Below are 27,107 nucleotides of genomic sequence, written 5' to 3' on the forward strand. Positions count from 1 at the left end.
ATCAGTAAATGAATAGATTAAAAAAAAAAAAAACTGTGGTACATTTACACAATGGAATACTATACAGCAGAAAGAAAGAAGGAACTCTTACCATTTACAACAGCATGGATGGAAATGGAGAATATTATGCTAAGTGAAATAAGCCAGTTGGTAAAAGACACATGGAACAAACTGACAGCAACCAGAGGGGAGGAGGGGAAGGGATAATGGTGGAAAGAAGGGGAAGGGACTAGTCAAAGAACATGTATAAATGACACATGGACATGCACAATATTGTGGGGACTGACTAGGTTGGTTGAGTGGAGGAGGGCAAATGGGGAAATATTGGAACAACTGTAATACAATAACAATAAAAAATTAAAGTATAAAATAAAATAAAACTCTCATTGAAAACAAATCCTCCTACATGATATGAACTCTGGACAAAATACCTGAATGAAATTTAGAGTAATCCAAAGAAAGTAGAAACTAGAAAAAGTTGAGACAAGAAGCAAGAAATAGCAGTAAACTGTCACACTTTTCATCTGAAGGCAGGCTCCAGTCACAGCCATGAAGGGTAACTTGGATAAAAATCTGGAGATTCAATTCAATTAGATAAATCAATTAGAAGTATAAAAATTGTTAAGGAAGAAATAAAATATCTCCATTTGCAAATGATATGACTCTACCTAGAAATCCTAGAGAATCAATGATGGAATTAATTCAAAAAAATAACAAGATAAAAATATATAAAAATCAATAGCTTTCATAAACTCAAATAATAATCATATACAAGACATCTTAGACATGAGCCATCATTTAAAACAATAAAGATTGAATAGAAATAAATTTAACAAGTAATATACAAAACCATTATGAGGAAAACTTTAAAACTCCTAAAAAGTTATACATGGAAATCTTTTTAAAACTCCTCAAAATCACAAAGACAATACCAAATGCAAAAATATTACCTATCCTTGTATAGGTTTGACTCAACATTACAAAGATGTCAGCTCTAAGTTAGATTTCAATTCAACCTCAATAAAATATCAACAAACACATTAAATTTCATACGGGCAAACATGCAAAAATAGCCAGGAAAATAATGAAAAACTATGAGGGGAAGTTGCCCTACCAGACATTAAAATGTGCTATAAAGTCTTTTATTTAAAAGCACAGTACTTGCTCATGAACTGACAAAAAGATAGTAAACAGAATAGAAAGTTCAGAAATAGACTTTATTACATATGGATATTTAGTATATGATGAAGTAGCATCTCAAATTACTAGGATCAAGACAAACTTTTTATAAATGGGAAAAAAATAAAATTAAATCCAGACTTCACATTACACACAAAAATAAACTATAAACGCACCAGTACTCTAAATGCAAACTTGAAATAGAGAAGAAAACCTGTGAGTCCATTTTAAATTTCAGTGTACAGGAAAGATTTCCAACTATGACAATTCAGAAGCAAAAAAAGATTGATAAAAAAATAAATCAATAGAAAAATAAGAAAAATTCTGCATGGGGAAAATTATGTAAAAAATGATGTCAAAAGACAATTGATACATTTTGAGAAAAGACTTGCAATATACATATCAAATAAAGGGTTAAGAACCCTAGTCAACTTAAAAAAGAAAAGATTCTTTAAAAAGAAGAGACTTCCAGCCAAGATGTGGGCATAGGTAGATACACTTCACTTCCTTGCACAACAAAAGAAAGGATAACAAACAATAAAAACAGCAAAAAACAATCAGAACTGCCATAAAATTGAACTGTACAGAAGTCCAACAACTGAAGAGTTAAAGAAGAAACATTCATCCAGACTGGCAGGGGGGATGGAGATGGGCAGCCAGGGCAGAGGGGATGCATGGCAAGGTAGCAGCTGGCAGACCAGATGGTCCCACGTTTGTATGTGGATAAAAATCAGGAGGAACAACTGAGGAGCCAGCAATCCTAGCCACATAACCCAGGGTCCCAGCACCAGAAAATAAAGTCCCATAACCTCTGGCTATAAAAATCTCTGGGGGTTGCAGTGGAGGAAAGCTGCCACTCTATCAGGAGAGTCCGTTTGAGGGTCCCATATGATGCAAGAAGGTACACAAGCCCATCCACTTGGGAATCAGCAATAGGGCAGCAACTGTAAGGGTACCAGTTGCTTGCAGGAAGCAGGGAAGTAACTGAAAGTGGGCAAAAGCCAAGCAAGTGGCACTGTTCCCTCTCAGACTACTTGCAGACATACAGCGCCACACTGATGAATACCTAAGGCTCTGACCCTTACAATATAACAGGTGCACCAACAAATAGAGGAGACAAAGAAATATGGCCCAAATGAAAGAATAGATCAGAACTCCAGAAAAAGAGCTAAGTGATGAGGGGATAGCCAACCTATCAGATGCAGAGTTCTAAACACTGATAATCAGGATGCTCAGAAATGATTGAGTACAGCAGCAAAATAAAGGAAGAAGTGAAGGCTATACAAAGTGAAATGGAGAAAAACATACAGGGAACTAACAGTGAAGGGAAGGGAACTGGAACTCAAACCAGCAATTTGGAACTAAAGGAAGAAATAAACATTCAACTGGAAGAGAAAAAAAACTATTATTCAAAAAAATGAGGAGGGGCTAAGGAACCTCTGGGACAACTTCAAATGTATCAACATCTGAATCATAGAGGAGCCAGAAGGAGAAAAGGAAGAGCAAGAAACTAAACACTTATTCAAAAAAATAATGAAAGAAAAGTTCCCCGATTTGGCAAAGGAAATAGACATACAAGTCCAGGAATCCCAAAGAGTCTCAAATAAGTTGGATCAGAAGAGGGTCACACCAAGACACATCATAATGAAAATGCCAAAGGTTAAAGATAAAAAAAGAATCTTAAAAGCAGCAAGAAAAGCCAAAAGAGTCACCTACAAAGGAGTTCCCATAAGACTATCAGCTGATTTCTCAAAAGAAACTTGGCAGGCAAGGAGGGTCTGGAAAGAAGTATTCAAAGTCATGAAAGGCAAGGACCTACATCCAAGATTACTCTATCCAGCAAAGCTATCATTTAGAATGGAAGGGCAGATGAAGTGCTTCCCAGATAAGGCCAAGTTAAAGGAGTTCATCATCACCAAGCCCTTATCGTATGAAATGTTAAAGGGACTTATCTAAGAAAAAGAAGATCAAAACTATGAAGAGTAAAGTGACAACAAACATGCAGCTGTCAACAACTGAACCTAAAAAACAAATACACAAAAGAAAAAAACTGAGCAAACAACTAGACAGGAACAGAATCACAGAAATGGAGATCACATGGGGGGTTATCAGCAGGGAGTGGGGAGAGGAAGAATAGGGGAAAAGGTACAGGGAATAAGAAGTATAAATGGTAGGAACAAACTAGACAGGGGGAGGTTACGAATAATATAAGTGGAAAAACCAAAGAACTTGTATGTTGACCCATGGATATGAACTAATGGGGAGAAATGCTAGAGGGAGGAGGGATAATGGGCAGAGGGGTGCAATGGTGAGAAAAAAAATATGGGACAATAGTAATAGCATAATCAATAAAATACACTTTCAAGAAGGAGAGAAAAAGACGAAAATTCATAAGAAACATAAGGAAAAGATATAACCATATCATCTACAAAGATACAAAAAACTATTTTGAAACATGAAAATATATTCACCACCACTCACAATTACAGAAATGTACTTTAAAGCCACACTGAGATACGATTTCTCATCTATCAGACTGGTAAAGTGAAACCTCTAACAATGGGTTCTGTTGGTGAGGCTGTGGGTAATAGCATTGTAAGAATTCGGAATCTAATAAAGCTGCATATGCATTCACCTTTGGAAATCCCATGTGTATGAATTTACTCATCACCAACAATATGGAAATACGCATATACAACGCAATTCACTGCAGATTGTTGGTAACAGTAAACTGTTTGAGACAATCTAAATGAGGTTATCTGATCCTTATCCATCAACTAGTAAAAGCAAAGGATGGCCAGGTGCCAGATATACTTGCTTTTATTCAGAAAATCAGTATTAATGCAAAACTATATCTAACCTACACACCTCATTCAAATTTTACCAATCATTCCACTTTCTTTTTCTAAACCAATCTAAAATATGAGGTGCTGCACTAGTTCTCAAACCTTTTTTATCCTCCTTTAATTACAAACAGCTCTCAGTCTTTGTTTGTCATGGCCTTGGTATTTTTGAAAAGTACCAGCCAATTATTTCATAGAATGTCTCTCCATTTAGGTTTGTCTGGTTCACATTAGACATTTTTTATAAAGAACACTTCAGGAACAATGTGTCTTTCTCAGTGTGTCACATGAGAAGGCACGTGGTCTTGATTTGTCACTAATTTTGGTCTATAAAGTTCTGGGCTTTCAGAAGAGGCATAGCCATGACAATAACAGTCTTAGAATAATATGAAATGATTTTAAAATGTGTTAAACAACTTTTACCAATTAAATTTTTTTAAATGTGTACTACCCTCAGAGGACTCCCTGGAAAGGTCAAGCATGATGTATGGCATATTGTTACCACTGAGACACTCCCACAACTGATCTGTTTTAACCTCAGGAACTAACAGTACATATTTCTAAGCAGGTTTGAATATATCCAAAGATTCTGTAAAAATCAGAGGCTCCAGAAAAGAATAACACTTTTATAAGAAGATTTTAAAGCATATTTCAAGTAGACTTTGGCCAGAGGCACACCCCAAAGTGGCAAAACTGCACACCACATACAAGTTGCTCTTCTGCTCTGAGGTCACAGGAGTGGCCCCAGCCCCACAGCTCCACTGGATATGGCCCTAGTGGGCCCTCTACAGTGGCCCCCCACTGTGGCAGTTCTCTCCCTGGGTTCCATTTCTAAGACTCCACCCAATTCCTCCCTACAAAATATAGGTAGAAGTTGCTGGCTACATGCCCATAGCCATGCTGGGTGCAGCTCCTGTGACACAGGAGCCATATCTCGGGTGGCAGTGGAATGCAGGAAGCAGAAGCACGATGTGAGATGGCACTGGTGGGGCTGTTCCTTTGACGGTGCCCCATCCCTTCCCATACATGTGACAAGTTTCAGAGCCGTGTCAGGCCTAAACTGAGTGGCAGGGAAGAAACACTGAACTGGAAATGAAACTGATGCTTTTATAAACTTAGAACAAAATTTTAATATCTAAAAGTAAAACTCTTAGAACTTGTAAGTGCCTAAGCAATGGATCTGGCTGAGGTTTCATATAAGAGTGAGTTCAGAGAACAGCTTTTGAGAAAATACTTAAGCTATTCCTTGATTACATGGTGAGTCCAGCCCATTTTTGAACTGGTTACAAACATGTACATAATAGTCAAGGAATCCTCTCCTCACAATTGTTTTGAAGGACTAGTTTCCAAAGGATATTCGAGAGGAATACATTCTGAAGTGCTCTTGCCTAAAGAAAGTCTAAGACAAGCCCTGGATATATACTGAAAATCTAAATCCATCAAAGCAGAAAGCATCAGTACCTTACATTTACTCAATCTTTCTAGGGGAAAAAATATGATACTTTTACAAATGTCTTTTAAGTCATGAAATATTTTAAAAGTATAAAAAATTAAAAGAAAAATATTTTAATACAGTATCTATTATTTACATATTGATATGATTTTCCATTTAATGACCCTCTACAGATGGGGAACTCTCTTACCTTTTAAAAGGCACAGCATTTTTCAGAACAGCCTCCACTTCAGCAACATTTGCTCTGGCAAGATCTGCCACAGTAAGAAAGCCAGAAGTATAGAGGGATCTGGCTCGCTGGGCATTAAGCAAGGACACCCGAACAAGGTCACACAGCTCCCTCTGGATGCCAAATGTAAGACGCTTCTGAAATTGGGAAAGTAGTAGTTCCATGTTGTGCCAGCCCAGGCGGTTGGAAAATACTGTAATCATCCCTAGAATATGCATAGAATATTTAATGAATTAAAAATTCTTTACAGATCAATTCTCTATTTCACTAGATATTACTTTCATTTCATTGTTTCCTTTTCCCTGGAGAATTGTAAAGTTCAACAGGCCCACGGTGTAAGTTAACAAGAAAGTAGATACATATTAAGGGCCTACTTAACTGGCCAAAAAACATGCTAAAAGTATTAAATGTTGTCTCACTTCTTTTTTTTTACGATTTTATTTATTCATTTTTAGAGAGAGGAGAAGGGAAGGAGTAAGAGGGTGAGAAACATCAGTGTGTGGTTGCCTCTCAAATGTCCTCTACTGGGGACCTGGCCTGCAACCCAGACATATGCCCTGAACGGGAATCGAACCAGTGACCCTTTGGTTTGCAGGCTGACACTCAATCCACTAAGCCATACCAGCCAGGTCATTTATTTTTAATTACGCACTTGACATTTGAAAAAACCAAGGCAGAGCACATAACCACAAAACAAAAAGCCCTCACCCTTGTTCATTCCTTTCTTTCAGTCTCTCTTCCTTACTTTTTTTAAGGAAGAGAGAACTCTTAAAGACAGATGAGGGGCTATTTCCACCTGGAGAAAAACAAGGGAGCTGGTTTGAATATTTAAGTGCCAAGAAAACTTCAAAAAGCAAAGCTCCCATTGATATTTTCTGCAAAGAAAGGTTGCCCAGCTCAATAGCAAGACAGTTGAAATAAAGAGGTCAGAGCAGCCAAGTGCCAAGTCACCTTCCTATGAGAACACTAACACCAGAGGCAATCTGAGATCTTTGATGCCAGTGAGTTGAAGGGTGTATTTCTCCCTTATCACCCCCACAGCCCCCCCCCCATCTCTCTGTCAGTGCTCTTTCATACATGGCACACGCCTTCACAATACACACACTCTCTAGCAGCCCAGGGTTTCCTTCCTAAGGACTGATAAGGATTTCTTGGTAAAATCAGATCCATAACTTTTCTATTTGTCTAGCTTACAGAATATGGGTTTAATTTTATTAAGCAAAACTACTGATTTCTTAGACAAGAGATAATAATTTAGAACAGTCAGACAGAAGTCCAGAAATCCCTCTCCATTTGTCACCATCCACCTCCTCAATAGCAACTATTAATCAGTAACTAGATTAGAAAAGGGAGATCACTGAGAAATTTGTATCTGTTTCTTCTTGCAACAGGTAGAAGGAAAAATTAAAATGACGAAAAAAAAAAAAAACAAAACAAAGGATGGTCAGCAGGTTGCTAAGGAATGGAAGGGGACACTAAGGTCCAGACACAGCTAGTGGCCAATTGTCTCTAGGAGGGTCATGGAGCCCAGAGGAGCCATAATTTTAGGTGTTTGGATTCTGTGAGGGGGCTGTACAAAGTTATGGTTTGACACAATCCCCTATAATAAAAAGAAGCCAACAATAAAATGGAATTTGAAAAATAAAAGTAATCTTAACTTTACCTCAAACCATGATCTTACAGAAATGTGGAAAACCTTGTTTAACTGACCTGCATAAACAGCAGCTGACTGTTGTAAAGATTGAATCTGCCCACGACTGCATCCAAATTTCTGATTAATTTCCTTTAAGGGAACTTCACTAATTAAATCTAATAACACAAGACTGGTAAAAAACCTGGAAAGTAAATCACCAAAAGCATGATGAGAAATCACTTACGTCTACTATGAAAGTATAAAATAAAAATTAGTTGTGAAACAAGTAAGAACCAAAAAAGACAAGAGAGGGTATACACTCTGAGAAGATTCCTAACAAGACATAGGATTAGTGGGCAAAGACTGAGTTCAATGTTTATAAAGTAAGATCTGACATATACTAGAACTACAGCAAAAACTTAATATATATAGTTCAAAGAACAAAAAGATTTCCTCCATGTTTCATTAAAACAATCTAATTTCAAGAAATAAGACATGGTTCAAGAAATGTGATGGCACAAAAATTTAAAACACTTGATGCACAGTTATATGGATCATCTAATCATATTTCAATAAGTGACAGAATTAGAGTATAAAAAAATTTTATTCAGATGGCAGTAGTGCCACAAATAATCCAGGTATATAAGTCCTTACAAAATTTTCACTAGACTATGTTATAAATAATACTATTACAAAAACAATTGTATGATATTTCAAAAAAAGCTAAAAGCCTATGCAATTCCCCATATGAATCTTTTAATTAGCTCTTCCCTACTGGTAATGAATCACTTTTAAATATTATAGGAGCATCGTTCCTTTCCTTAAAGCATCCTGACTCACATTTTCTTTAAGGAGAAGTAATTAAATGTCCTATTTTAAAAAGGTCTTCATATATAATGGCTTCTAAACTACAAGTGGCAAGAAGAAACTAATATATTAATAAATTCAGAAAGTACAGTATATTGAAAAATTTTGCTATGTGCCACCAGAACTTCGATTTTAATGACAGTGAAAGTGACTATAATAAACTAGCTACCTACTGCATATCTAATACTGTGTTAAATACTAGGTAGTCGAGGCTCCTTGATATTTACCTTTTATGGATGGCCATTTGTCGGTGTTGTCTCTCAGTTCTCGCTTCTACTTTTCCCTTCACACAGCGAGCCAAGAACCCTTCTTCAACTCCCACTAGCTCTGCCACCCGTTTCATAGAGGTTGGCAATTTCTCCCATAAACAGAAGAATCGATACCAATCAATGGTAGTCCAATCCTCAAACATAGGTGTAACCTAAAAGGAAGAAATACCATTCATTAGCTAAAATTACTGTATCGCAGAAGGAACAAGTAAATGTAAATGTCATATTAAAAACAAAAGCCTCAGTATTTGAAAAATTTGTAAATTTGATAATACCTCTTTTATATGCAAACTTCATTTATTCATAAACTACTCATAGCCAAGAGAAAAGTAATAGACCCACTAAGTATACAATCTAGATTTTACAGAGTCTAAGAACTTTACTCACAGATACCTTAATCTCAATATTCTGATGTTAAGTACCTTAAGTATTTCATATGATTTCTAAGAAAGAATCAGGACTTCTGGCCAAGATGGAGGTGTAGGTAGACATACTGTACCTACTCACACAACCAAAATAAGGACAACAACAATTTAGAAACAAAAAACAACCAGTACGGACAGAAAATTGAATTGTATGGAAGTCCAACAACCAAGGAGTTAAAGAAGACACATTCATCTAGACCAGTAGGAAGGGCGGAGTTGGGTGGCCAGACAGAGAGGGGTCATGGCAAAGCGGTGGCTGGTGGACCCCTGGTGAGCAAGGCAGCAGCTGGCAGACCCAGCAAGTTGGCGGATTGTGGAGCAGGGCAGCAGATTGTGGAGCAGGGCACAGTGCACAAGGAAGCTGGTGGACTGGGCAGTCCCACATTAGCACACAGATAAACCAGGTGAAACTGGGGAGCGAGACAGACTGCACGCGCAACCCAGGGCCCCAGCACAGGGAAATAAAGCCTCAAACCTCTGACTGAAAACACCTGTGGGGTTTGAGGCAGCAGGAGAAACTCCCAACTTCAAAGGAAAGTTGTTGGAGAGACCCACAGGGTCCTAGAATGTACACAAACCCACCCACACAGGAATCAGCACCAGAAGGGCCCAATTTGCTTGGGGGAAGCAGGGGAAGTGACGTAAATCCAGCAAAGAGCGAAGCAAGCACCATTGTTCCCTCTGGGACCCCTGCCCCACATACAGCATCACAACACAGCGAGGTGGGTTGCCCCACCCTCGTGAATACCTAAGGCTCCACTCCTCACTACGTAACAGGTGTGCCAAGACAAAACAATGGCCCAAATGAAAGAACAGATCAAAGTTCCAGAGAAAATACAACTAAACAACGAAGAGGTAGCCAACCTATCAGATGCACAGGTCAAAACACTAGTAATTAGGATGCTCACAGAATTGGTTGAATTTGATTACAAATTAGATGAAAAAATGAAAGCTATGCTAAGTGAAATAAAGGAAAATGTACAGGGAACCAATAGTGATGGGAAGGAAACTGGGATTCAAATCAATGGAGTAGACCAGAAGAAAGAAAGAAACATCCAGTCAGAAAAGAATGAAGAAACAAAAATTCCAAAAAATGAGGAGAGGCTTAGGAACCTCCAGGACATCTCTAAATGTTCCAACATCTGAATTATAGGGGTGCCAGAAGGAGAAGAGGAAGAACAACAAATTGAAAACTTATGTGAAAAAATAATAAAGGAGAACTTCCCCAATCTGGCAAAGGAAATAGACTTCCAAGAAGTCCAGGAAGCTCAGAGAGTCCCAAAGAAGTTGGACCCAAGGAGGAACACACCAAGGCACATCATAAGTACATTAGTCAAGGTAAAAATGAAGGAGAGAATCCTTGAAGCAGCAAGAGAAAAGGAGACAGTTACCTACAAAGGAATTCCGATAAGACTATCAGCTGATTTCTCAAAAGAGACCTTACAGGCAAGAAGGGGCTGGAAAGAAGTATTCCAGGTCATGAAAGGCAAGGACCTACATCCAAGATTGCTCTATCCAGCAAAGCTTTCATTTAGAATGGAAGGGCAGATAAAATGCTTCTCAGATAAGGTCAAGTTAAAGTTCATCATCACCAAGCCCTTATTATATGAAATGTTAAATGGACTTATCTAAGAAAAAGAAGATAAAAAACATGTACAGTAAAATGACAGCAAACTCACAATTATTAACAACCACACCTAAAGCAAAACCAAAAGAAACTAAGCAAACAACTAGAACAGGAACAGAACCACAGAAATGGAGATCACATGGAGGGTTAGCAACAGGGGATTGGGTGGAGGAGAGAGGGGTAAAAGGTATGGAGAATAAGTAGCATAGATGGTAGGTAGAAAATAGACAGGGGGAGGGTAAGAATAGTATGGGAAATGTAGAAGCTAAAGAACTTGTAAGTATGACACATGGACATAGAACTAAAGGAGGGGAATGTGGGTGGGAGAGGGTGTACAGGGTGGAGGGGAGTGAAGGGGGGAAATGGGACCACTGCAATAGCATTATCAATAAAATATATTAAAAAACATTCACTTTAAATTTTAAAAAAGTCTTTAAAAAAAGAACTGATATATGCTATAACACGAATGAACTTTGAACATGCTAAGTGAAAGAAACCAATCATATAAGACCATATATTAGATGGGAGGGGATGATGGGGGAAAGGGGGAAGGGTTTTCAGGAACAACTATGAAGGACACAGGGGCAAAACCAAGGGAGGGTGGAAATGGGGGAAAGGTGAGGATGGCTGGGGTGGGGGAGAGAGGTGGTGGGGGAAGCAGACAACTATAGTTGAACAACAATAAAATTTAAAAAATGGAAAAGAAATTTTCAGAATAAGAAACTATACAGAAACACAAAGAACACTAGTGCATTAGTGGTTGCTCAGGACCAGGGGAGGATGAGGAGGCTGGAGGCAAATGAGGAGTGATTACTAATGGGTACAGGTTTCTTTCTGGGGTGATAAAAAATGTTCTGAAATTAGATATTGATGATGATTGCAGAACTCTGAATATGCTAAATATCATGACTTTTACTCTCTAAATGGCATGCTATGTGAATTGCATTGCAACAAAGTTATTTTTTAATGATCAAATTCTCTTGAAAATTTTCAGCATTCTCTTTAAGTCCAAAAACAGACTTAAACAAATAGAGAAACATCTGTTTTTATTAGTAAGACCAATCAACTTAAAAAAAAAAAGGCAGTCAGTTCTCCGTGTTAATGCATAAATGTGAAAATACTAAATTAATTTTAAGTGGTAGTAATGTTAAAAGGTAAGTAAACAAGAATACCTATAAGCACTGAAAAAGGGTAGCAATGAAGGAAACTGAAACTAGCTCTACTAAAAACGTACAATAAATGCTTTTAATTAAAACAGAGGCACTGGTGGACAAATTGGTAGAAGTGTTCTGTTGTCAGGTCAACAAATGAAACAGAAATATACCAACAACAAATGGAAATTAGAGAGATATCCAAATACAAAAGCAAATATTATAAAAGATAAAAATTAAAGGAAAAGGTAAGAGATAAACCTGTAACAAAATGTTTAGTCACTGTGTATAAATGAACCTTAATAAATGAAGCTGTAACTACTGATAGACATTAAGAAAAAAGATAAAAGAGTAAGAAAAACATTTCTGATTCAAAAGTTCATAAATTCAACTACACTTTTAAAATGTTATGCAAAACACACAATAAACAAAATCAAAAGTCAAGAGAAAAACTAGAAGAAATATACTTTTAACTTATACCACAAAATACTGCTCTCCCTAATATATAAAACAACCTTTAAAACTTAAGGAAAGGACCAAAAAACAAAAAATGAGCAGAGGTCATACATAATTCATAGAAAATAAAGCATATTGCCCTTAAAGATATAGAAAAACATGCAAATTTACTTATAATAAAAATATAAGATAAAGCCACTCAAAGTACAAAAGCTTAAAATAGACTATATTGAGGTTATTTTTAAAAATAACCATTCTCACATAGCACAGGTAAAATTGGAAAATGATACAAACCCTATAGAAGGCAATTTGAAAAACCAAAATCATATATGTCTTTACACTTTACCTAGCAATTGCACCTCTGGGAGTCTTTCTTAAAGATATACTTCCACCAAAACTAAACAATATATGCACCAAAGTATTTTAACTACAGCATCATTTACCATAAGAAAATATTGGAAACCACCCAAAAGTCCAACTACAGAGATATAATTAAATAAACAATGGTAAATCCACACACACAATGGAGTTATACAGGTATAAAGACATAAATGAATAAAAAATGTCCATGAACATAAAGTGATTTCCAAGATATATTAAGAAAAAATACAAAATAATGTATATAATGTGCATAATATACTATCCCCTGTATAAGAAAGAAGGTAAAGTAACAATATATATACGCACTTGCTGATATTTATAAAATGAAACAGAAGGATACAGTGAACACTAGTGGAAACAGTTATCTAGGAAGGGGGTGGAAATGGCATGCGGTGGGTAGATACGGATTCAGACTTCCCTGAGTATTCCTTTTGATACAGTTCTTACTCTTGAATCACATGAATGTTTTAAATATTCAAAAAATAAAAGTCTTATTTAACTATAAATGTTTTACTTAAGTTAAAACATAAGTGTATATTAATTTGCCAATGTTTTGAGCTAGGGTCAAGGCCTTTTCTTTTGAGTGTGAGTCTGCTAACTAGAGTTTACCACTGCTTTCTTGTGCAAACCACACCCACAATGCAAGATGTTCCTGTAGAGTATCTCTGATGTTCAAGATTCTATATATTCCTCGCCCCCTCCCCCTGCATTTTCACCAATATGACAGGGAAGAAAACAAAACTTACCAGATAGACAATATGCAGATCATTCTCTAAAACAAAGCCCTTCATTGCTCTTTGGAGGTCAGCAAAAATATCTAAAGTATCAGTTGGAGAAAGTGAGGAAGAAAGAGCTGCCGAACCAAGATGTGTTGGATGATACACCTTTCCTGGTTTGGGGGTGGGGGTGGAGAAATAAAGGATCAGATGTTGAAAATAAAACAACACACTGTCTTTCTGTATTCTATAATTAGTCTTTTAGGCTCTGATAAATTTCACAGACAGAATCTTGTCCAAAGCATGGATTATTTACAAGTGGGCTCTGTACTAATTGTGTGATGTTGTTGAACACAACACTGACTTATTGAACATGAGTTGATACACTCCTAGAAAAATTAGTTTCCTTTCATACTGCTTGAAGAGCCCATTTCCTTTCTTTTTCTTTATTGATTTTAGAGAGTGGAAAGAAGAGATAGAGAGACATCAATTTGTTGTTCCTCTTATTTATGCATTCACTGGTTGCTTCTTGTATGTGCCCTTATTGAACATGCAGCCCACAACCTTGGCATATCAGGGCAACGGTCAAACCAGCTGAGCTACTCTGCCAGGGCCCAATTTCCTTTTACTAATCAGTCACACACATTCTAAATCACTAAGATGAGAAAATGAGTGAATACCAACTAAGAAGTCATAGTTACCTTCTGTTCCATCACTAGCTTCAGTAGTCTGGATGAATTCATTTTCTAGCAGCCACATTACACAGTCTTCGATTGCTCCTAGTTGAACAGGATCTTGATTTTTCTGAATTCCCTGTTTCCCTTCTTTCATACTTGCAGCCAAAAATGTGCAAGAAGCATAAGTCTGCATATCTTGTGATGTACTTGCCACTCCACCAACTATTATCTGATACAAGAGGTTTGAAATTTTTCTGTAATTTTTGTAAAGAATTTATTTATTTATTTTTAGAGAGACGGGAAGGGAGGAAGAAAAAGAGAGAAACATCGATGTAAGGGAGAAACATCAATTGCTTGCCTCTTGTACATGCCCCAAGCAGGGACCAAAGCCGCCACCTAGGCATGTGCCCTGGCCAGGAATCAAACCAGCAACCTTTCAGTGCACAGGACAATGCCCAACCAATTAAGCCATACTGACCAGGGCTTTTCTGTAACTTTTTTTTAAAGACTAATTTTTTAGAGAAAAAGGAAGGGAGGTAGAAAGAGAGGGAAAGAAACTATGATGTGTGAGAGAAACATCAATTGGTTGCCTAGGTTGGGACCTGGCCCACAACCCATGCGCATGCCCTGACTGAGAATCAAACCAGAGACCTTTTGGTTTGCAGGCCTAGCACTCAACCCACTGATCCATACTGGCCAGGGCTCTAAGACATGTAGGCCCTCATGATATAAAAGAAATGAAGTAATTTTTTTAAAGATTTTTTTATTTAGTTAGTTTTAGAAAGAGGGGAAGGGAGGGAGAAAGAGAGGGAGAGAAACATCAGTGTGTGGTTGCCTGTCTCATGCCCAGGTTATGGGGACCTGGCCTACAGCCTAGGCATGTGCCCTGACTGGGAATCGACCCAGAGACCCATTGGTTCACAGGCCAGGATTCAATCCACTGAGCAACACCAGCCAGGGTAGAAATGAATTATGTTCTCTTAAAATATTCTCACTATCTTAATGTAGAGACTGTTTGCTTACTCTTCCATCGTAATTCATTATAAATGTACACAACATCTATTAACATGAAAAGTTTTCCTGAAAAGTAGATGTAATATTTTCTCATCAACGAAAATTCCAAGAAATAACTAAATAAAATAGGAGATATTCAGACTTGGGAAGGCTGTAAATAACCTCATAAAGAAACACAAGCTAAGATTTTTCACATACTGAAGTTCTACCATTATATTATAGGTAAAAAGAACCAGTGGTAACTTAGTGAACATTCTTACCTCCAGAATAGCTCTTATCATGCTCACAGTTACTTCTTCTCCTTCTTGTCTTCGAAGACAGCTGCGAACAGGTTTTAGAGATCCCTGAAGTAAAGCTATGCCTTTTGATTTCTCAGAGTTCTTACAAATCAAGATACTCTCACCTATAACCAAAAAAAAATCATGTTTGCAAAATCTCAGCACATTTCCATAACATACTGGCTACAAAGAACTTAATTGGCTTACTTTATTTCAAGGAAATAATAGATGATAGTGAAGTTATGATCATAGAATTATTGCTAATGTTTTTCTTTGTCTTTTTTTTTATCCTCACTCGAGGGCATGCTTATTGATTGTGGAGGGGAGGAAGGGAAGGAGAGAGGAAAAGAAACATTGATGTGAGAGAAACATCGATGGGTCCCTGGTTGGGGCACATAGGAGAGGCAACTGATCAATGTTTTTCTTGGGGTGACATTTTCAGACACACCTAAACCAGGGACTGAACCCACAACCCAGGCATGTTCCCTCACCGTGTAAACCTGTGACTTTTCATTTTTCTTTTTTTTATGCTAGATTTTTTAAAGATTTTTTTATTTATTTATTTTTAAAGAGGGAAGGGAGGGAGAAAGAGAGAGAGAAAAAAACATCAATGTGCGGTTGCTGGGGGCCGTGGCCTGCAACCCAGGCATGTGCCCTGACTGGGAATCGAACCTGCGACACTTTGGTTCGCAGCCCGTGCTCAATCCACTGAGCTATGCCAGCCAGGGCTAACCTATGACTTTTCAGTTTACAGGATAACACTCTAACCAATGAGCCACACCAGCCAGGACTCTCATGTTTTTATTTTCTAAATTTTAGACTGAAGGAGATCAGAATATGCATGCCATGCTAAAATATGTTACTTTGTGACTTCCAGCCAAGATGGAGGCATAGGTAGATGCAGTTTGCCTCCTTGCACAAACAAAAGAAGGACAACAACAAATTAAAAAACAAAAACAACCAGACCTGCCAAAATATTGAACTGTGTAGAACTCCAACAACCACCAATGAGTTAAAGAAAAAACATTCACCCAACTGGTAGGAGGGGCGGAGACCACCAGCCAGGACAGAAAGGATGCATGGCAAGGCCTGGCTGCAGGACCAGGTGGTTGAGGCAGCAGCTGGTGGTCCCACATTTGCATGCGGGTAAACCAGGAGGAACAAGTGGGGAGTGAGACAGACCGAACAACCCAGGGTTTGAGTACAGGAAACTCAAGACTCAAAACTTCTGGCTATAAAAATCTGTGGGGGTTGCAATGGTAGCAGAAACTCCCAGTCTCACAGAAGAGAGGCCCACAGGACCCTGGGATGTACACAAACCCACCCACCCAGGAATCAGCACCTGGAAGGGCACAATCTGCTTGAAGAAAACAAGGGAAGTGAAAGAAAGTGGGGTAAGGGCCGAGCAAGTGGCTTTGTTCTCTCTCTGACTCCATTCCTACAGAAAGCACCACAACATAGCAAAGAGGGTTGCCCTGCCCTGGTGAATGCCTAAGCCTCACAACATAATACTTGTGCCAAGACAAAGAAATATGGCCCAGATGAAAGAACAGATCAAAACTCCAGAGAAAGAACTAAGTGATGAGAAGATAAACAACCTATCTGATGCAAAGTTCAAAACACTAGTAATCAGGATGCTCACAGGAATGGTTGAGTTTGGTTGCAAAATGAAGGAAGATATGAAGGCTATACAAAGGAAAATAAAGGAAAATATACAGGAAACCAACAGTGAAAGAAGGAAACCAGGGCTCAAATCAATGATTTAGAACAAAAGAAAGAAATAAACATCCAACTGGAACAGAAACATGAATTCAAAAAAATGAGGAGAGGCTGAGGAACCTCTGGGGCAACTTTAAATGTTCCAACATCTGAATCATAGGGGTGCCAGACGGAGAAGAGGAAGACCAAGACATTGAAAACTTACTTGAACAAATAATGAAGAACTTCCCCAATCTGGCAAAGGAAATAGACTTCCAGGAAGTCCAGGAAGCTCAGAGAATCCCAAAGAAGTTGGACCCAAGGAAGCACACACCAAGGCACATCATCATTACATTAGCCAAGATTAAAGACAAGGAGAGAATCTTAAAAGCAGCAAGAGAAAAGGAGACAGTTACCTACAAAGGAATTCCGATAAGACTATCAGCTGATTTCTCAAAAGAGACCTTGCAGGCAAGAAGGGGCTGAAAAGAAGTATTCCAAGTCACGAAAGGCAAGGACCTACATCTAAGATGACTATCCAGCGAAGTTATCATTTAGAATGGAAAGGCAGATAAAGTGCTTCCCAGATAAGGTCAAGTTAAAGTAGTTCTCTTTGTCAAGCCCTTATTATATGAAATGTTAAAGGGACTTATCTAAAGACAAAGATCGGTAAACTACAAACAGTAAAATGACAACAAACTTACAACAATTAACAACTGAACCAAAAAAAAAAAAAAGCAAACAACTAGAACGGGAACAGAATCACAGAAATGGAGATCATGTGGGTTATCAGTGGAGAGGGAGAGGGGAGAATAGGGGAAAATGTCCAGGGAATAAGAAGCACAAATGGTAGGTAAAAACTAGACAGGGGGAGGTTACAAATAGTATAGGAGATGGAAAAGGCAAAAAACTTATATGTACAACCCATGGACATAAACTAAGGGGTGGGGATAATGTTGGTGGGAGTGGGGGTGCAGGGTGGAGAGGAATAAAAGTGAGAAGAAATGGGACAAATCTAATAGTATAATCAATAAAATATACTTAAAAAATAAAGTATGTCACTCTGTCCATATTAAACATTATTTTGACTTTAATGCATCTGGTAAGTAGAAACACAGAAAAAAGCTCTTTACCCTCTTTCTATTTACATAGAAGCAGCATGTAAGGGGAAGGGAGAGAGAAAGAGAAAGAAACATTAATGTGTGGTTGCCTCTCACACACCCTCTGCTAGGGACCTGGCCTGCAATGCAGGCATGTGCCCTAGACTGGGAATAGAACTGGCGACCCTTTGATTCACAGGCTGGCACTCAATTCACTGAGCCACTCCTGCCAAGGCTGTAAATTTCTTTATGATCACTTCAAAATTATATAATTATTTCACCACTATGCTGTCACCTGAAACTAACAAATAATATTGAATGTCAACTATAACTGAAAAATAAATTTGTTTAAAAATATTTAATTTTATTAAATAATGATGGCCATTATGACTGGTGTGTAGTGGTATCTCATTGCAATTTTAATTTGCATCTCTCTGATGGCTAGTGATGCTGAGCATCCTTTCATATGTCTATGGATCCTATGTATGTCCTCCTTGGAGAAGTGTCTGTTCAGGTGCTCTGCCCATTTTTAGGGTTCCTGGTGTGAAGTTGCATGAGTTCTTTATATATTTTGGAGATCAAACCCTTGTCCAAGGTATCATTGGCAAATGGAAGATGGGGAGAGGGTAATGGGGGAAAATGAAAAATAATTAATTAAAAAAGGAAAAAAAAAATTAATAAAATAAAACCCCTAAGTGTAATTTGAATACTGGCCACGCAGCTAAAGATTATATTCCCCAACATCCCTTGCAGTTGGGAAATGTAACCATGTGACTGAGTTGTGGCCAATATGTGAGGAGAATACTACTATCTGCAAGTTCTTAAAAGGGCAGGATGTGTAAAAACTCTTCCTCATCTCCTCTTCTGGATGACTGAAATGCAGATGTTATGGCAGAGACTGGTAAGTACTCATTTTATACCACAGGACTGAAACTATATTACTGAACATGGAAAACAAACAAGAAGACTAGGCCCCCAACACTGAAGTCACTATTATCAGCCCCAGATTACTTAAACTATACTGTTTTATGAGAAAAAATTAACTTCAACCTTGTTCAAGCACCTGTTATGGTGGCTTTTGTTACAGCAATGAACTTATATTCTAACTCATCCAGTCACCAATAAATTACAGTCAGTTCCTATTATTTGTGGTAGTTCTGTTCTATAGTCACCACAAACACTGAATTAGGGAATACCAAATCACTGCTCATTGGAGAAATGCAGGGCTGGCTTTCTCCAAGCCCCAAGGCTCAACATTTTCAACATAATCTTGTTTTAAATGTGTTTCTGTTTCAAGAGACCTTATTTCATATATGTTAGAGATTTATTAACATTAAACTCACAGCCAACAGTACTGTGTCTCATGGCTGAACAAAGCTTATTTAACACCCTTATTTTCTCAATAGGGTACATCACAGCCTTCTTGTACTTATTAATACTATGTAGTGCAGTGATAACTGCACTTCAGCACTATGCTTAGGGGTCACTTTACACAGTTAATTACCAAAAATATAAAAATGTGACAATAAATAGACCCCAAAAAGGATGCCTGTTTGCAACATGAAAGCCAAAACAAGAAGGTATAATCACGTGCGCTTCCAGAGACGCAAATTTGTCACCGCTCTGTACATGTCTACAAAGGCCCACAAATGTTGACTTGGGACATTTGAATAAATTTAGTAAATAAGCATTTTCATAAATATAGGGTCCTCAAATAATGAGGATCGACTGTATTTAGGGACCTCACGTGATTAGTGAAGTTATTCTAAAAGTCACTTCTCAGTATACTGCCCAGCTTCTTGTGCCCAGAACATCACACCTCTTTTCCCATGAAAACTTTCCTTCTTCTCCTAGATATCCAAATTTCTCTTCAATAGCCACAGAACTGTTTGCCGATTTATGTGACATGTAGTGTAATACTGGAGTCACTAAACTACATCCTAAAGGAAAAAGATAAGTAACAGAGAATGTTCCTCCAAAATTTCTTTAATGTTAGAAGACTCATAACAATTCAGTCACACTCAAACAATGTAGGAGGTTAGAAATTTTACACACACACACACACACACACGTGTGTGTGTGTGTGTGCATAATAACAATGCTCTGTTGATATTTAATTCAAACAAGTCTCTTCTTCATTACTTAAGACAAAACTTCTGTTTGAACTTCTGGTAACATTATCATTACTTACTAATTGCAAGGTAGGAAGCTAAAAAGGTTTTTAGAGCCAGAACCAATTCACAGGGGAAAGATGGTATGTAAGGTCCTGCTCCCACAGTGTGAGAGTGCTGCCCTGCCCTCAGCACCCCTGTTTGAACTCTTAGACCAGCCACCTAAACAGAATACCCATGCAAATTACTACCTTCATTAGCACTAACTAGCAAACTATACTGGAAATTAAAAATCATATTCCAGCTAATGTGATAAATTACCTTTATTAAGATAATACTGAATCATTTTACTGTACATAACACACAGGAAAATCTTAATTCTACATTAGTAGAAAAATCAATGCTTGATAACATATGAAAAATAACTTATGTTATAAATATTAAGTACATCCAAAAGGAGGACTTTAGTGCTTTGGATAGCAAACAAAACATGAGGAGATATGGGTTGTCAGGGACAAGTCCAATTTCAAGTGGAATGACACTCTCATTCAGCAATGCCACTTAAATGAAACTCAAACTCACCTACTGTGTCCACTCCTTTCCTACCAGCACGACCAACCATCTGCTTGTATGTAAGAATATCTAGAGGTCGACCACTGAAAACAGGAGTCCGAATAATTACACGACGTGCAGGTAAATTCACCCCAGATGAGAGAGTAGAAGTTGCTGTCAAGACCCGAATCTGACCTTGACGGAAGGCTCTTTCAATGATATCCCTCTCTTCAAAAGTGAGACCTAAAAAAAAGTTACAATAACATACATAGGTGGCCCTTAAACAACATAAGGGTTACAGGCACAGGCCCCACACACAGTGAGAAATCTGCATATAACTTTTGACTCCCCCCAAATTCCTCCTGTTGACTAAAAGCCTTACTAATAATACAATCAATTAACACACATTTTATATATGTTATATGTATTATATACTGTATTCTTACAATAAAGTAAGCTAGAGAAAAGAAAATGTTAAGAAAATCACAAGGAAGAGAAACACATTTAGAGAACTGCACTATATTGATAACATAAGTTTGTATTATCTGTTTACAAGATAAATTGTCTGTCAGTACTTATATCAATATTGTCTTATATGATATAAAACACCATAGATATTATCTGTATTACTAACGCTAGACATCAATAATGGAAGATGTGAAAAAGAAATTCATATTTATTTACAGGTACAATAATGCATGCTTGGATAATGAAGAAGCAGCAATGCAATTGCTTAATAGCAGTCTAAAACAATTGATATGGCTGCTTCATGACAGCCTAGTATACACACTAATAGATGAATTGTTATAAAATGTTTATGGCATATAGTAATAGTCATATTCATAATACAGTATTCAAAAGCACTGTTACAGTATTTTAAAAATCACTTACCTATCATGATAGGCTGATGATACACAGAGGCATATTGTATAGTAATTTTTGAAAGCAGTTATACAACAGTAAGAAAACTAACACACTATTAATTTCATATTAAATATCACTCACCTTATGCCTGTGTAAGGATAAGCTATCATTTCGATACAAGGCTTGCTCATGATGTTCTACTTACACAGTGATGATGACACAAAAACGCCTCACACAGTTCCTGCCATACAGTCAGTATATTTCCACATGAACTGCTTCTTGGCCTTTTGGCTGAGATCAAGCGTAGGTATGTTTTCACATGAAGACACACACATACACAACAGAAACGTTTATTAACTGTATGGTACGATGACTATTTACTAGTCATTAAGTGGAAGTGGATCATCATGAAAGTTTTGGAGTAAGATGAGGAGGAGGAAAAGGAGGAAGGGTTGGTCTTGTCTCAGGGGTCGCAGAGGCAGAAGCGGTGGAGGACGTGAAAGGGGAGACAGAAGAGGCAGGCGCACTCAGCGCAACTTTACAGAAATACATTGTCATTTCTGTGTGACTTTTTTGCTTTTTTGTTTCTCTAAAAATGTTCCTGTATAGGACCAATCCTTCTCCCACTGTTTGCTTTAGATTCGGTGCCCACCTCATAGAAGGGTCCATGCTGTAAAAGGAATCAAAAGCAGTCTTGAATAATAGGAGCCCTTCTGTCAGATTTTCTAATATCAGTTTGTTTTCTGGCACTGCTTTTTTGTGTCTTCTTCTTCATCTTCTGGCTGGGTTCAGAAGCACTCATCTCCAACGAATTTTCTTCTTCAAGACCCATGTCTTGAAACCCTTCACCCCTCTACACACACACACACACACCTTTTTTGCCATATTCACAATGTCTTTTATAGTCTCCTTGATTGGCTCTGTCATAAGTCCTGTGGAGCCCTGCACAACATCTGGACACAGTTTTCTTCAGCAGGAAATTATTGTTTCAAGTTTGATTGCTTTCATGGCTTTTTCCGTAACAACGGCCTCTTCAACGGTGTGATCCTTCCAGGCTCTCATGATGTTCCATCAGAATCTTACTTCCATAATGTTGACAATCTTTTCCATAGAGCACCATGTGCAATGAGCCTTATAGGTCCTTAGGACGCCCTAATCTAGACTGAAGCTCAGACATTGTGCTCGGGGGCAAGTAGACCATTTCAACGTATCCACTGTTGAACTTAAGAGTGTCTGGGTGGCCAGGGACATTGTCCAATACCAAAAGAACTTTAAAAGGCAGTTCCTTACTAGCAAGGTATTTCCTGACTTCAGAGATAAAGCATTGATGAAACAAGTCCCCCAAAAGTGTTTTCACTACCTATGTCTTGTACAACCAAAAGCCTGGCAGCTGGTCAGTCCTGTTCATCAACCTAACTGCATTTGCACAAAACAGTAGGTTACCCTATTCCTTCCTATGTTAAATCCTGGTGCTTGTTTTCCTTCCTTATTAATAAATGTCTTTGTGGCATTCTTTTCCGAAAAAGGACACTTTCATCTGCATTAAAAACCTGTTCAGACAGACATCTTTCCTCCTCAATAATTTCCTTAATGGTGTCTGAACAGCAGGAGCTGCTTCTCCTGTTGACATTTTTTAAGCCAAAACTCTTTCTAAAATTATTAAGCCATACTTTGCTAGCATTAAATTCTCCTTTACCTTCCTTTTGCTTTAAGTTGTCATATGACTATTTTTTCTTAAATCATATTAGAGTCTATAGATACATTTTTCATATAGCGATCCAGCACCCCCATAAATGCTGCATTTTCAATACAAGATAAAAAGGTAATTCACAAAAAATGTAAGGTTTTCATGCCTGCTGGCATAGCTGCTGCAAAGAATTCATGGATTTCCTTTTCTCTTTTAACAGTCCTTCCGCTGGATTTATTTATCTTGAAATGATGGGCAACCACAGCTGCAGACATCAATCTACAGTACATACCAAGGAATTCATCTTTGTCATATTGAATGTCATGACTTTTCTCTGTTTCTCAGGAGCCTTCCAGCATCACTAGTGGCACACTGTATGGGTCCCATGGTGTTATCCAAGCTTTACTGTGCTGCACTAAACATGGTGAAACATATGCAAGAACTGCAAGAGATCACTTTTTACTATAACGCCCAATTTGCTGGAGAGACAAACTGCTCACAAGATGATTAGTGTCACAGGGCATTTTAAGTGCTTCTTAAAATCCTTGAATGGGTAACTACAAAATTATTATAGTAGTACGACATGCATTGTAGTTAATTTTATGCAGGTGTGATTTAATACTGTATCTTTACATTTGTTTACATTTCTCTCCACTCTGAATGGCATCATGTATGGTCTGTAATTATTTCTACACATAACTTTGGAAATTTTTAATTTTTTATAATAGAACTGTGTATGTTTTATGACTTAATTAGACTAAGACCATTTTCTATGGTATTAAAATAAACTAATATCTATGTATATTTTATGCATTCATGGCATACCTAATTTTTTAAAATATTTCTAAGCTACACAGTTCATCCACAAGTTTTTCAAATTGTTGCAAAATTCCAAATATTTTTCCAATTGTTTATTGAAAATAAGCTGCGTCTAAGTGGACCCACACCCTTCAAACCTATGTTGTTCAAGGGCCCACTGTGTACATACATGTATGCATATATGTGTGTGTACATACATTTATAAACTTATTTCTATATAGCATGAGAAAAGTTTTAAAATAAATTGAAAAGGTTAAATTCCTAATCTTAGAAACTATATATTCTTTTTTTTTAAGATTGAATTTATTTATTTTTAGAGAGGGAAGGGAGGCTGAAAGAGAGAAAGAGAGAGAAACATCAATGTGCGGTTGCTGGGGGCCGTGGCCTGCAACCCAGGCACGTGCCCTGACTGGGAATCGAACCTGCGACACTTTGGTTTGCAGCCCGTGCTCAATCCACTGAGCTATGCGAGCCAGGGCCAAAACTATATATTCTTAATCATATGCTTAGCACATATGATCATGGGAAGACCACTTCCTGAAAGAAATTATATAATTCAGGGACATCATAATCCTTGCAATTTTGACAACCTGGTTGATTTTTAAACATTCTACCCCTCTCAAAATGCAATATGATAATTTCTAAAATTAGTTTTTCATATACGTGTAGCAATATTTCAGTACACCTTGAGATAAAGGGAGACACTCAGAGTGGCATAAAATTGGGTTAGCAAGTACAGTACTGCCCCTTATCTGCAGTTTTGCTTTCCATGGTTTCAGCTACCTGCAATTAACTGTGATCTGGAACTATTAAATGGAAAATTCCATAAATAAATAATTCTGAAGTTTTTGTTGTTGTTTTTAAGATTTTATTTATTTATTTTTAGAGAAAGGGGAAAGGAAGGAGAGAGGGAATGAAACATCAATGCGTGGTTGCCTCTCACGTGGCCCCCACTGGGGGACCTGGCCGACAACTCAGGCATGTGCCCTGACTGGGAATTGAACCGGTGACATTTCGGTTCACAGGCCCACGCTCAATCCACTGAGCTACACCAGCCAGGGCAATTCTGAAGTTCTTAATTGCAAGCTGCTCTGAGTAGCATAACAAAATCTCACACTGTCCTCTTCCATCTGCCTGGGATGTGAGTCATCCCTCTGTCCAGCATATCTGCACAGCATGCCCTTCCTGCCCGTTAGTCACTTAGCAGCCATTTCAGCGATCCAATTGATTCCTGGTGCTGCAATGCTGATGTTCAAGCAACATTTATTTTACTTAATTATGGTCCCACAGTGCAAGTATATTAATGGCAATCTGCGTATGCCAAAGAGAAGCCACAAAGTGCTTCCTTTAAGTGAAAAGGTGGAAGTTCTCTACTTAATAAGAAGAAAACCTGTACAATCATGCCCTGCATAAAAACATTTCAGTTTGATGACAGGCCACATATATGGTGGTGGTTCCATAAGATTATAAGAAGCTGAAAAATTCCTATCACCTATTAACGTCACAGCACAATGCATTACTCTCATGTTTGTAGTTATGCTGGTGTAAGAAAACCTACAGTGCTGCCAGTCATATAAAAGTACTGCACATGCAATTATGTACAGTTCACAATATTTGATAATGATAATAAATGATTTACTGGTCTATGTATTTACTCTGCTATACTTTTTATTGTATTTTAGAATATACTCTTTTTACTAACAAAAAGAGTTTACTATGAAATAGTACGCCAAGTTACTCCAACAAGAGCCTCATACATCTTGTGCTTACTGGATCTTGATTGCATCATTTTCTCTTGTGCTTGGGTTGATCACATGTTGTTTTATAAATTTAGTGTAGCCTAAGTTTAAAGTGTTAAAAAGTCTACAGAAGTGTACTGTAATATTCTAGGCCTTCACATTCACTCAGCATTTGCTCACTGATGCACCCAGAGCAACTTGCAATCCTGTAAACTACATTCGTGGTAATGTTGCACCAGTTTTTATCTTTTATATTATACCTTATCTATGTTTAGATACAAAAACTTACCATTGTGTTACAGTTGCCTACAGTGGTCAGTACAGTAACATGCTGTGTATATGTTTATAGCCTAGGAACAATAGGCTATACCATATAGCCTAGGTCAGTAGTAGACTGTATCACCTAGGTTTGTGTAAGTGTACTCTGTGATGTTTGTACAAGAACAAAATTGCCTAATGACACATTTCTCAGATTGTATTCCCATTGTTAAGCAGTGCATAACCATATGCTGAGGTTGCTAAGATTTACAGTAAGAATGAATCTTCTATTGTGAAATTGTAAAGAAGGGAAAAGAAATACATGCTAGTTTTGCTGTCACCACTCAAACTGCAAAAGTTACAGACACAGTAGGTGGTAAGTACTTAGTTAAGATGGATAAGGCATTAAATTGGTAGATGGAAAAACAGAAAATGTGCTCTGATTAATGGCAATGTGTTGCACCAGAAAATACAGAGCCTAGTATGAAGACTTCAGCAAGGAATCCCTGAGATAAATGACACCCAGCCACTGACTGCAAGTAAGGTTTACATATAGAGTAAATAGACTTAAGTAAATTTACTTATCTGTATAGTAACTCTAAACATATTTGTTTTACTTGTGTTTAATCTTAATCACACAATTTCTTAAAATGAAATCTAAGGGTATTAAGTGTGGTTAACAAGAAATCAAACGCATGTAAATACAAAAATAAAGAAATTGTGAGGATTTTTGGAGGGGACTTCTTATTAACGTTATAAATATGGATACCTGCATGATGAAATGCTACTCCCCATGGTACAGTTTTTTTTAATACAGAGTCCAGTCCTGAAGGCGAATGTTTTAGCTGATCAATCACTTCTAGGAGGCCCTTTTGTTCCAGCGTCACGGATGAGAGTTCAGATGACCTTTCCAGTCCTGCCACACAAAAACACTGTCAACACTGTGACCTCCGTCTGAACCTCTTTAAGTGCTATCTGCCTGTTCAGTACAGAGCTAAAAACTAGGGCAGTGATTCCAAAACCACTATGTATACTAATCACCTCACACCTTTTAAAAATACTCATGACTGTCTCTCAACCC

The 27,107-nt window shown here is 37.6% G+C and overlaps 1 protein-coding gene across 2 annotated transcripts in view; it reads right to left on the bottom strand.

The window, feature by feature from the left end:
• The window catches only part of POLQ (DNA polymerase theta), a 119,127-nt gene that overhangs the window by 73,744 nt on the left and 18,276 nt on the right, over positions 1 to 27,107 (bottom strand). For both annotated transcript variants that reach the window (XM_045852024.1, XM_045852023.1), the window contains exons 8-15: positions 26,796 to 26,942; positions 20,690 to 20,902; positions 15,181 to 15,323; positions 13,931 to 14,135; positions 13,260 to 13,402; positions 8,432 to 8,625; positions 7,415 to 7,539; positions 5,666 to 5,909 (exon numbers count right to left, since the gene is read on the bottom strand). In XM_045852024.1, coding sequence (XP_045707980.1) covers positions 5,666 to 5,909; positions 7,415 to 7,539; positions 8,432 to 8,625; positions 13,260 to 13,402; positions 13,931 to 14,135; positions 15,181 to 15,323; positions 20,690 to 20,902; positions 26,796 to 26,942 — 1,414 coding nt within the window. The remainder of the gene's footprint in view (positions 1 to 5,665; positions 5,910 to 7,414; positions 7,540 to 8,431; positions 8,626 to 13,259; positions 13,403 to 13,930; positions 14,136 to 15,180; positions 15,324 to 20,689; positions 20,903 to 26,795; positions 26,943 to 27,107) is intronic.

This window comes from Phyllostomus hastatus, unplaced genomic scaffold (assembly GCF_019186645.2).
Source record: "Phyllostomus hastatus isolate PE091 unplaced genomic scaffold, TTU_PhHast_1.1 phas_contig_86, whole genome shotgun sequence".
In the NCBI taxonomy this organism is placed as follows: Eukaryota; Metazoa; Chordata; class Mammalia; order Chiroptera; family Phyllostomidae; genus Phyllostomus; species Phyllostomus hastatus.